General features: G+C 34.3%; 1 protein-coding gene across 4 annotated transcripts in view; it reads right to left on the reverse strand.

Annotated features, from left to right (window-relative positions):
• LOC123691822 (teneurin-a) overlaps positions 1 to 12,868 on the reverse strand; it is an 83,232-nt gene that overhangs the window by 1,433 nt on the left and 68,931 nt on the right. For 3 of the 4 annotated variants that reach the window (XM_045636395.1, XM_045636393.1, XM_045636392.1), the window contains 13 exons: positions 11,672 to 11,698; positions 9,126 to 9,245; positions 6,555 to 6,719; positions 5,946 to 6,120; positions 5,228 to 5,470; positions 4,841 to 5,068; positions 4,441 to 4,631; positions 4,095 to 4,330; positions 3,281 to 4,006; positions 2,752 to 3,155; positions 763 to 2,648; positions 497 to 650; positions 53 to 407 (listed from right to left, as the gene is read on the reverse strand). In XM_045636395.1, coding sequence (XP_045492351.1) covers positions 53 to 407; positions 497 to 650; positions 763 to 2,648; positions 2,752 to 3,155; positions 3,281 to 4,006; positions 4,095 to 4,330; positions 4,441 to 4,631; positions 4,841 to 5,068; positions 5,228 to 5,470; positions 5,946 to 6,120; positions 6,555 to 6,719; positions 9,126 to 9,245; positions 11,672 to 11,698 — 4,910 coding nt within the window. The remainder of the gene's footprint in view (positions 1 to 52; positions 408 to 496; positions 651 to 762; positions 2,649 to 2,751; positions 3,156 to 3,280; positions 4,007 to 4,094; positions 4,331 to 4,440; positions 4,632 to 4,840; positions 5,069 to 5,227; positions 5,471 to 5,945; positions 6,121 to 6,554; positions 6,720 to 9,125; positions 9,246 to 11,671; positions 11,699 to 12,868) is intronic. The other variant, XM_045636394.1, reaches the window with a different exon arrangement.

Below are 12,868 nucleotides of genomic sequence, written 5' to 3' on the forward strand. Positions count from 1 at the left end.
GAAATTATATGAAAAGAAGGATATTAAATTATTGCATATTTGGAATATTTACCAGTTGGCTTTTTATTTTGCGGCCTGACATTAATAGGGTCGTTTCCATTAAATCTGTAAAGGTGCAGGTGAGTGGGGTCGTGAATTCTTTCAATAAGACTCTCCCACAATGGAGACATCCACTGTCCTATCAGCGGATCGTATACTTTCCCATTTGACATATGAACTAAAGATGTAACTTGATCTAGAAGTCCACCACAGTAGTCTACAGGCAAATATAAATATGGATTTGAGTCATATACTATGTGACCATATGGTGATCTCATGATTTCTCTTATTCCTTCTCCATATTGATTGAATACCATTACCGGTGTTCCGCATTGGTCAGTTGCAATGTAATATTTATGTCGAGCAACCTTAAAAAAAGATTAGATTTGTTATTTCTTAATTGGCAATTACTTTAAATAATATTTCAACTGCAATATAAACTACAATTTGGTCTTACCTGCATGTAAATAATATGACCACGGTCATCATAAACTAAAGTAATAAATCTGTTTTCTCGAGGGGAATAAATATGACTAACTTCAAGTGGTTTGGCTTTGTTCGTGTAGAAGAATTGTGTTACATTTCCAAAATTATCTTTCCTGGTAGATAACCTGTAATAAGATGAATGTATTTAAAATACAAATAAAATACAATAACATATGTAGTTAAAAATTTGTATGTAACAAAATAGAAAGATGTAATAAATACGTCAGTTGTTCGTACCTGTCAAGGTGGTCGTAATAATAGCGGACGTCGAATCTTCCACGTTTAGTAGCTCTAATTAATAAGCCTTTGGAATTATATTGGAATTTTTCTTCCCTAGCATTCTGCCATACTAGACCCCTGCTATCATACCGATATTGACCTTCACCGAATTTAATTATTCTATCCATATCATTATACTCCATAGGTATAGTATTCCCTCGGTATGTTAAGGATAACATATTTCCATTGTCATCGTATCTGAAACCCCAAGGTTCTTGAGCTTCCACACCTGTGAGTTGACCATCGCAATCCCACGTATAGTTTTTCACATTCGTGTATGTATTTACTCCAACATTACGCGTATGAGTTCTTGTTTGTGATATTCTACCGTGCCTATCATAATAGAATTCCATCCTGAAAACTTCCATTCTGTGAATATTAACTGTAATTTCTTTTTCTAAGAATTGCTCATTAAGAGTACGCGAGAACATGGCGATGCCATCGTACACAGATGTTTCATTCCATTTTTGTTTTGATACTGTGAATTGTCCCAATAATTCCGGTGCACCAGTTTTACTATTGTAAACAATGTGGTATGGTATTAAAGTTTGTCCACCAATACGACCTTGTACAGCAATGGTTCGGTAGTTATTGTCGTATTCGTAAATTATTTTGGCATTACTAAGACCAGTTTTAGCTCCATAATCTAATCTTTCTTCAACTAATAATCCGCCAACATACGTTGATTCCCAACGATAGTCTACCTCTCGATCCACGTGTAATATTTCAGAAGGTAAGCCACTATTTTCTGCATAATGTATTTGTGTCTGACCATCTCCATGGACAACTTCGGATACTTTGTTCGTTGTGAAGTAACGGTATATTATTCTAGCACCGTCACCAGGGAAGACGGTTTGCAATAATTCTCCAGTATGAGAATAATGTTGTAAATATTTCTTAGAAGAGCCAGGTGGCGTATAGGTTACTCTTAAGAATCCAATTGAAGGCTGAACGCTGAACGAATGATTCGTTCCAGATGGTAAAATAACATGAGTTAGGCCACCGTCTTTATCGTATTTGTATGTGAAACTTCGTTGGCTAGCTAAGGATATTTTTGAGACGAGATTACCTTCATTATAGTAAATGAATTTTGTACCATCTTGAGGGCTCGTAATTTCAGAGAGCATGCCGTGAGGATCATAGCTATAGGATTCTTCGGTTACACCCCACTTCCATCCATTTATTCTATAGAATCGATCGTAGGAAATATTGAGTGGTACTCCAGCTCCATGAGGTGTGAAGGATAATGGTAAACCAGCAACGTCATAGGCAATTGTGAAGAGAGGATTTCTATCAGCGTTGAAGAAAGTTTCCCTGCTCTTAAATTGATCGAATTCGATGATTAAAACCCTTGAGTCATTCACCCATATTTCGCGATTAAGTGTTTGTTGTGGGTTTCTTACGTCTCCTACTAAAGTGTATAACGAATACATATTGTTGATAAGACCGTCGCCAAATGTAGTGGTTTGATGTGACCACATACGAAGCATTTCAGCCTCAATGGGTAAAGCTGCTTCCAGTAAAGGATGTTTAGCAGCAGCTATGCTTTCGAATTTACCGGACCAAGGAGTATCAAGCAATAAGGTATTGTTAGAGTAAATTCTTCCTTCTATAACTTGTTTTCCATTATTTATCGTTATTTGTTTGAAGGATTGTCCATGTAAGACATATTCGCACTTCTTGGCCACTCCCACAGGTATGGTACTAGCAGGATTGGAGACTGTAACTGCGAGTCCATAGTTTTTAGCTAATCCCGATGTAATATGTACTTGCTCGCCGGATGGCATTATTATCTTAGTAACGCGGCCAAGTTCGTCATAGTCGTAGATAACTGTATCACCAGCCTGTAAATAAGCAATACAAAAGTTAGTCATCATCGATGATACTTAACTTTAATTAGATATACTAAATAAAAAAAAAAAAACTTTATAGCAGCTTTTTACGTACCCCAGTTCGACTGTTTAGTAATCCTGAGTTAGCGTCGTAATCAAATTCTAACTCAGCTGATCCTTTTTCTGTTATTTTCGTCAGATATCCAATTCCAGATATCTTCAATTCAAGTTTGTGGTCCTGTGTATTTTCTATGGAACTAACTATATTACTATAATCACGAAGCAGTTGTATTTTGTTGCCAGATGCATCCGTTACAGTGGAAAGTTTTCCGAAACTCGTGTTCTTGGAATATAGGAATGAATATCTTGTTTTTCCAGAAGTTAAATCCTTGGTGGTAATATGCTGACCATAACGGTTGAATACGTAAACTTCCGATGTCGGTGGATATGGAATCCTGAACTCTCCGTTTTCATCGTGTGAAGGTAAGTAATGTTTCAATGCTAAGATGTGCAGTGAACCTAAAATAAATAGGTAAATTATTGGTTTAGTCTTGTGGAATATCGCATTTCTCAAATAGGCTTAGAATATTATTTTTATATCAATAATCGTGAAAATAAACAGGTTTTAATAAAAAATAACTTACCTTGATCAACGACATTGAGCACACCGTCTGGTGTAACTGCTAGGGCTGATATCGTTTGGAATTTAGCATTTGACGATAATAATGTTTCAGTATTTGTTGGAGGTTCATCTCCAGCTGCTACACTTAGTTTACAGGGGCAACCGGCGCCTTCATCTCTTGGATTTACAGGAATAACAGTAGCAGATGACGAAGAATTACATTCACAGCTCAATTCCTTCAAGTTCTCTTGTAACTTTCCAGCAAAATGTAAAATTTTGCCTGATGGGTCAATCGTCTTAATAGTATTCGTTTTCTTGGAATCCGATTCGGCTACATACAAAATGCCACTTGGAGCAAAACCTATTGCTAGTATAGTTCCAAGATTAGAGTCTTCCCTAAAGTCAGTAGTAGTTTTGTTTGATTTTGTAATAGGTTTACCATCACTTCCTAATCGACAATGTGAAGGTTGACCAGCAACTACTTTTATTTTCATGTCAACAGTCAGTTTTAATATAACTCTATCGTCTATAAAGTAAAGAGATCCATCAAGAGGAGACAAAGCTACTCCAGTAGGCCATTGTAGTTGGGCTTCATAAGGAGCGATGGCTCCCCGACACGGTACTGGTGACCAATGGTTATGATGACCGTGATGTCCTACCAAGGTGTGAATAATACCACTGGGATCGACAGCTCGAATGTTTGTTCCATCTGCGATGTACATGGTTCTATCTGCTGCTATAGCAAGACCTTAAAGGTTAGAAAATAATTTAATATTTGAAAAGTCACATTTATATAAATAGATTTTTGTTAGTTCTATTTAGTAATTCAATTTTACCTTTAGGGTGGGCCAACTTGGCTTTAATAGCAGGTCCCTCATCACCGCAATTAGATTCATCCCCGGGAACGCATCGATCGCCACTGCCAACAACTGGCTCAGAGTTCGCAGTAGGATCTCTTACTTTATCCAAAACTATAACTCTTCTTACTTGATGCCTCTCTGAATCTGATATGTAAAGATAACCATCGGCAGGCGATATGCAGATATAGTATTGGTATGCCACTTGAGTTGTTCTGCGCAAAAATGAAAGGTTATTATTTTTGCGTTTACGACAATAATACTTAAAAAATAAAGTTTAGTGTTCTTTTTTTTAATATACAGGAAAAGTCACCAGTATACTTACTCTAATTGAAGAACTGTAGTAACCACTCCTTCGGGTGTAATACGACGAACAAGATTAAAATCTCCAACGTATAGTGATCCATCAGGACCAGAAGTTAATGCAGTAGGGGTCAATAGTCTTGAATCTGCCGCTTTGCCATTGCAATGATCTGGGCATTCAAGAGTTCTTTGAAGTCCTGTTCCCATAACCACCTGAAAATATTTGGAAGGTTAAAAACACTGTAAACTATTTCGTTCCATATTACTTGTTAGATGTTACTCAAATTACCAACAAAGTACTTTGTTACTAAAAAATGCAATTAAATCAGATACTATCCAATTTCATTGACAAGGTAAAAGGAAAATAATGAATGAACCGAGCATATTACATATTAAAAAGTTTTCTTATAACTCATCGTTACCTGTACAGTTCTGGGGTACTGTTTCAAATGTAATAACGCGCCGTCACCCTTCTGTAATACACCTTCGTGGAAGTTATAATGATGGTGGATATCCAGACCCCACCCGCCGATATCCGATATGTCTACATCGAACCCGGCAAGAGTCGCTGTTTGAGTTTCCCACACAATTGAGGCGCAGGATGTATATTCATAGCCGATGGAAATTTTCGCTTGAGCTTGTCCGTATACCTAAAATTAATGTAACGTGGGTTTAAAAACTGTTCTACGCACTTTTATGTGCAAAAAGAACTTAAAACTTGTTAATTATAGTATAATATTTGTGCTATTATATTTAATCATTGAAGATCTCTTTGTCGTTTTAATGTACAAAACTTTTTAACTGATCACCTTTTGCTTATACACATTGCGTTTATTCCACGCGAACACATGTGTCAAGTCAGGATCAGCTTCATACGTATGCGTGTGCAAAGAGCCCTCTATCTCCACTCTCACATGGACCCTGGTTAGCGCCGCTGGTACGATCTTGCGGGTGAGTTGTATGTGCACACAAGAGAGGTAGCCGGCGGCTTGGGACGAACGGTAAGTTAGTTTCACTGATGAGCCCGGGATACCGATTGATTCGCTGACGATCTGTGAAGATTGGTAAGATGAGGCTTGAGAGATTGTTGCGTTAATTGTATTAAAAAATGTAGCTTTTGGTTTCTTAAAGTTATAAATAATTCGATTATTATAGTACATACAGGTTTTTGAATAAATATGCATGACTATTGACTATCTTTTATGGCAATATTTCCCATTAATTAAATATTTTTTACAATAATTTATTACAATAATACCTAACTACATTTTTTTAACAAGTACTTTATGAAAACGAGTTTTGGTCGAATCGAACATCAAAATATGCGGCAGTTTTAGTTAAATGCTTTTAGAAATTAATATGCATTTTCAATTAAACATAGCCCATTCGATAAATAAATGCAATCTAAATCCGATTGGGTGCGGTGTAAACAAACCACATACATTTAAGCAATCAATTGATTGCTCACTTGCAACCATTTTGATTACCACTCGATGTGGAATTAAAATTCAATAACTTTGTACTAACCTGAGCCTCCGGGTAAATAACAGTAGTGGTTGTTGGAGAAGATGTTGCCGGCGCAGCTAGAGCTGGCATGGCGACTACCTCTGGCCTTAACCGCTCATGGTCGTGTACCCCACAGGGAGGTGCGTTGGATTCCCACCATTGAGGCATTGGCGACCAGCCCAGCAGTGGAGGGGCTCTGTAGACATAATAATTTAGTTCTCAAAACGAAAACAAAATGAATGTTATAATTGCAGAGCAGGTAAGATAAATGAAAACAAAATTTGGACAATGTTATAATTGCATGGCAGGTAGAATTAAGTCATCAAATAATTAAGTTTTTGAGAAGCAAAACAATTATTTAAAGAATTCCTATTAAATTTAGTCCAGTCTAATTTACGAGCGACGTCGGTATGAGATAATAAGCTTAATTTTGATATAAGTAGCTATACGTTCGTTTTAATTTTGAAAAAGCTCAAGTTACTGGACTAATAACCTACTATAATTGCTACAATCAATCTAAAACAAATAAGTAATTGTATCGATTTCAGCGTTTTCTCGGTAAGTATTTTAAATATAAAAATTCATTATTTCAAGACAATTATATATTTTAAAAATAATATTTCCACAAACCTCGGTGTTGGTACTTTGACATTTTCGTCGCTCAACTCCATCTGCACTGGAGGCAGTACCACAATTTGATTCCACGGCACGAAGACCGTCTTCCGCAGAGGCTTGAAGGGCGATCTCTGGAACTGCAGCGTCACCGCTCCTCCTCCATTGACGAGCACGTCGAACCTTTTAGAGTTAAATTGGCTAATGTAACTTAAACGGTGATATGTTTTTTTAAATAAAATTGTTTATCTACACGCCATTGAAATTTACCAGGGAATTTATTCACATTTAAAATTACATTCGCAAAATTACAAAAGTAGATATTAATCGCAGTTGTTACGTGTCTACCGTTCATTCATAAGCATATATTTTATAAACATAAATTATTTATACTAAAAAAATACTCAAGATATCATTTTGATGGAGCGTTAAATAATTGACTAAAATATGTTTTTATGCATTGTAGAGTTGCATAAAATACTCTATATAATGTCATGAAAAAATCCATTATACCTGTGATTGAGTGCAAGCATTACATTCATCAAGAATATCATTTGTATCGAAAGGCAAATGTGTGTACCTACCTACTCGGGTGTGTAATTGTGTATCCAACATTTGAATTAGTGTAAGTATAGAGTATGAATATTCTGCATAAAAGATTGATCCCTACAATTTCATTTAAATAATCATGGAATATACTATATGTGCAAGATTAGTGTACATAACAAAAACTTTTAATTGGAAACAAAGTCAATATTGAAATAACATCAAAGCGTGTCCAGCTATTCGGTAATGGACGATAGTTTCCGCTTCACGTAATATGATTACGTGTAACGTCTAAAGAATTTGTAATAACCGTGACTGAAAATTAATAATACCTACACGACTATTTTTATATATTTGTAACGACCAGCGGCTCCCATGTTTATATTTTCACGCATCACGCGATATAATATTTGATACGCGTTGTATTTTCTAATGTAATAAATTATAACTCTATAGTTCTCTAATAAATAAATAAGACTCTATATTATAAATGATGTTTTTGTTAATGAGAATTAGCGTCATTATACTATCTCTAAGGACATTTACGTACCTAATAAGATAATAACTAACGATAGAACTAAATAAAATAATGCATATTGTAAAATGAATAGCATTTAGCAATTAAGTATTTTCACATCTTTTTCATTTATTCATTACTTTTGTATCCAATACTTCAAAAAAAGAATCGTTAGTTCATTGAACTCTATTATGTTCTGGAGCCAATTAAACTTATATAGTTAGGTACCTACGCGCTTGGTTTGCTTCAGGACTATGTTGGGTTTGAATTGATTGTAATTGAGGTGCCCACTTTCTTTGAATGTCCGCATTTAGGCCGATTGATTAGACTTTGTTCGATAAATTATTCCTCATTTCATGATTGAAGCTGATTTATTTTATGATAACCTACTTTGAATTTTGTTTTAGAGAAATCTAATCAAACTTTGATTTAATTTTGTTGGTATTATAAATTTTATACCACGAATACCGATATAATAATTTCTCTTCATATTATATTGTTCTAATATTCTAAGAATTAGTAAAAATTACTTTAATTTTAGATAGAAGATTTTGAAATGAATGAATGTTGAACTGAGGTTCAAATCAAATACCTATGTACTGAATTAAGATTTTTATTTAAGTTATTTTTTCAAAATATTCTAGGTACCACGTTTTTAATTGACAAAAAACCTCATATGTAGCGGATTTACAATTAATTTAAAACATTTTCATTACCTAATGAATTGATCAAATCAAACATTTAATGATCACATGAGTCAAAAGCGAAAGAATTTGGCTCGTTTAATTAAATGAGCTTGCTCTACCAGCCGAGCCGTATAGAAATGTATAGCTAAAATTTTTACAAACAAATATTTTAATTCGTATAATGTAGCATTTGCGTGTAAGGTAAAGGTTAGCAGGTTTGCAAGCTGCGTCCGTACATTTTATTATATCACTACTGTCTATTAATACATCCTTACCACGTGCCGTCGCACCTGGCGTTCGTTTATGTATATTTTTATGTACATTAGCAAATATGTTTGAGGGCTTTTGCGTTAAATTGTTTTGTGTTATTTGAGTGTAAATGTAACACGTTTCTCGAAAGTCAGATAATTTCGAATTGAAAATAAAAAGCTCTATAGGAGCTTTAAAGCTCAGCTCAACAATCATTCTTATGTGACCTAATAATAATTTGTTGTATAATTGCTCACTTGCATTTAAGTATATTCTCGAATAAAAAATTCAATTACTTTTTGAATAATATGCTTACGAAAGAACGATAAATAACAGTCAATGAATATAGAACACAGTTTTTAACATTAATACCTGTTAAAGCAGATTATACGAAATTATTTTTATACTTTGTTGTTATTTATTATTATGGGTAAGTTTAAAATTCGAGAACTAAAAAGAAACAATATTATCGTTGTGATATTTTATTATTATATGTTATAAAAATTGATGCATTATGCATAACTAATAAATTAATGATGGATGTGAAATTATCATATAAGTATGCCATTTAAATGAAAAGTGTGTACGTACCATCCTCCTTGTCTGGTGAGCGTGAATCCAAAACGCGCCTCCCGGTCCACGGACACTCGGATGCCGATAATTCCCAGGCCCTGAGGGGACACTACTTGGCCCCGCATCACGGATACTCGGCTGCACATACCACTCCTTGTCATTTCGTGACCAGATATAACGCAGAGCACAGCTCAACGTCATGATTCACAAGCTTTTAGAAACGAAAACATCAAACTTCCTACATAATTTCATTTCACAGTTGAAAAGAAAACTTCTTAAGAAATGTTTCAACTAGAAATATAACAATTCAATATGAAAAGCGAATTAAAGTTACAAGTAGAAGCAATTTGAAAAGTAAAATGTTTCGAAATTTATCATATTTTATTGAAAGGCCGACCTAAAAAAGTTTGAAACTATAAATGTACTAGAGTTGGCATCTCCGACGCAGTACGGCCGATAGGTCAAGTGCCGAGGCATCGGACCGAACACGTTTTATGAAATTACTTTTATTGGCAATCACGTGCAGACCAAATTATTAATTTAATTCCATCGAATATTTAACAATGTTACGTGGATAGTTAAAGTCTATAAGTGGTTATATACTTAGTTAGAAAATAAAACACATTAAAATCGTATCTCAATATAAAATAAATAAACAACATTTTTAAGACAAGTTAAATTTAGCTTGTGAATCATTCGGTTGGTGGAGCTTCCTCAATCAACTTAGAGGATATCTGTGCTCGTGCGTTTTATCACATTCTCTAATATACACTGTGAAAGTGAAGTATGAAAATAAAAATTGAAAATAAAATAAGAAGTTCTTAGCATCGCACATTCTCTTATCAGGATCAGCTAAATATATAGAACAAATTCCAGTGAACATTTATTTTTGGTAAAGTTATATTTATTCAAAAATAGGTTACAAAAATATTGTAAGCTAAAAATAAATATTAACTGAAATTTACCTAGGATTGTATGTAGGTTTTATGCATGTAACAGCTGCCACATAGACCATATAATAATAGTAATTTTTCGACATGACTTTTACGAGTATGTTGTATGTTCAATATCATAACTGTGACACTTGAAATTGGTGCAAGAAAATATGCTACTGCAAAATAACTTTTAAAGCATGGAGTGAATTGGATGTCTACATTTTTTGTTTACCTACTTAAAGCACAAAATGTAATATTTAACTTTACCATCCCTCCTTCTTCTTCTGAGTGTAATCTTTAATAAAATAGTTAATCACAAATAACCTGAAATGTTGAACATAACAAAGAAACGAAATACCTAAAAACACATGTTAATATATTTTGTGATACAATATTTATGACAATGTGATTTATAATATTTGGAAACAAACTTGTTCATCTAGAAAAAAATCTTTTGTGACAATGTCTAATTATAAAATATTGAAAATATGGTACAATAAAATAAAATGTTAAGCTTGCGCCTCTTTTGATACATAAATGTTACTTCGTTTTATTTATATGCATTGTTAATATACATAATAGATAGGTAAATACACTTAATATATTCACTACATAACATGATAGTATACACGTACTGAGCTGTAAAAATTACACAATACGAAAATGCATCTTAATTCTTAAATTATGCACATTTTAAACATTTAGTTCAACGAGGTCAACAACTTATTTATTTCTTACTTAGTAAAGCTATACTAAATATGTTTCCATTACCTTAACAATGATTAATCCTCTTAAATTATAAATGCAAACATCGTAAGCTTTTTTGCACCAATTTCAGAGTGCTTGTTGAAACAGAATATTATATTTTAATGACCGTGTGATGTAATGTAAGCAATGGTTGTATTGTACAAGTTGACGAGCTTACTACCGTCTTGCTGTGAAGTAGCCGAGAACATTCAAAAGTTGTGTTTGGTTAGTTACAAGGGTAAGGATCTAACACATAGAGCTTGGGCTAAGGGTAAGGGTTTGGTTAACAGATGAAAGACGCAGACAAAGGGTAAGGAACACATAAAGGGGTAAGTTCATTTGAAGCTAATTTTGCGTGTTCGCTGAATTTTGCTCGATTCAATTTATACGATTCGCGTCATTTGTATATTTTACATAAACCTAACGAATGTGTTTCTAACGTATTGCGTGAAAGCGTAATGATTTTCCTAAATTTCGTATCGTCTAACAAAAATATACCATAGTATATGTGAGCTATAATAGAAGCACAGTAGACGAGAACAATAAACATTACAAAATACTGTTGTGGTTGCGACAACTACATGAAATAAAACGCCGGCCATTGTGCTTGAAGGCGTGATTTACGGACTTAATTTAGGAAGTTTGTCGCAGCCACAAGAAACATTCAAGACAGACATACAGATGTTACATACACATAGAAAATGAAACAAATACAGACAAAGGAGTGAACGAAACATAAAAAGCGTTAGTGCAGCCTTTCGCGTGCCAGTGAGGCAGGCGGCGGGCGCGGGCATCACACATATATGCAGGAGTAGCAACAAAAGGGAACAGGTCAACAGATACAGAACACTGAGGGGCGAGGGTGGGCTGACTGACACTTACCATGGTGTAAAGGAATTCCAGAACTCGCTAGGAGTGGCGGACACACGGCGGCACAGGGACACAGAAAGACAGGACAGATTACTACACAGATACCTACAACCCTCAGTGCAACCCCACCCCGATTTGCAACCGATGCGGTCGATTGCGCTCGTCTACCCCGGTTACCTTGCGTTTTAACACTTGTTTTAAAATGATTAATTAAACGAATTTCGTCACATGTAAAAATTAATGATTCAAACAAGAAGCCCGTTTGCATTAGAACAGCACCACCACTATTGTGAAAAAAATTTCAATCATCCATTGTAATTAGAATCGTCCTTGTAGGTTGCACCAAGATAATGGTTTTTATTCGAACACGAAGTATGAGACATGCTGGATGGTGAATAACCAAACGTCCGTCAAGTGTTATGTTATTCACATCTAAGAAACAAATGCCAGAACGCAATATAACCCTTCCAGACTTTTCAACACAAATAAAATAGTGAAGCGGCTTGTGTTTTAATGCAAACAAACTTTTGAGGCGCTTTTGCATATAAAGCGAGGTGGGTTTACTACTTTATTTTCTCAGTTTTGCTTTGTCTTGTTCGTTATTGTTCGGGATTTGATCGTTTCTATTGTTGTTTTTGTCTTTCAAAGAAGTAAAGTCTTTCGAGTTTACCTTTATTCGACTCTGATCATGAAAGAAACCTATTCCAATATTAATATCTTCTCTAAGTCTTTATCAATTGAAAACTAATAAAAATACGACATAATAACGAGTTATCATTAATTTAACGTTTTAGGAGTCTGTCATGATTCGAGCCTAAAGTTAGCCTCATCCAAATTGTGTTAATGTACCAAACAGTAAGACAAACAAAACTGTTCGGAAGCTTTTGAGCACTGATTTAATTGTAATTACAAATATGTTTATCGTATCAATTAGACGCTTTTATTTTTATTAAGACAAACAGGTAGGGTTAGACACACACAAAGGATAAACATTAGACAATACACAACACATCGGATCTGGTGTGAAAACATAACATTAAAATATTAATTGAACAAAATAAAAACAAATAATTTTAAAATCATCCATGCTAGGACAGCCAAAATCTTTATTAAAATAAAATAGGAAAATCAAAATACTTCCACCAGATGAAAAAGAAATGTGAATTGAATCACTGTTATAAGTCAAATAAAATAAACACACCAAATCCA

The sequence above is a fragment of the Colias croceus genome, chromosome 5, assembly GCF_905220415.1.
Source record: "Colias croceus chromosome 5, ilColCroc2.1".
NCBI classification, from domain to species: Eukaryota; Metazoa; Arthropoda; class Insecta; order Lepidoptera; family Pieridae; genus Colias; species Colias croceus.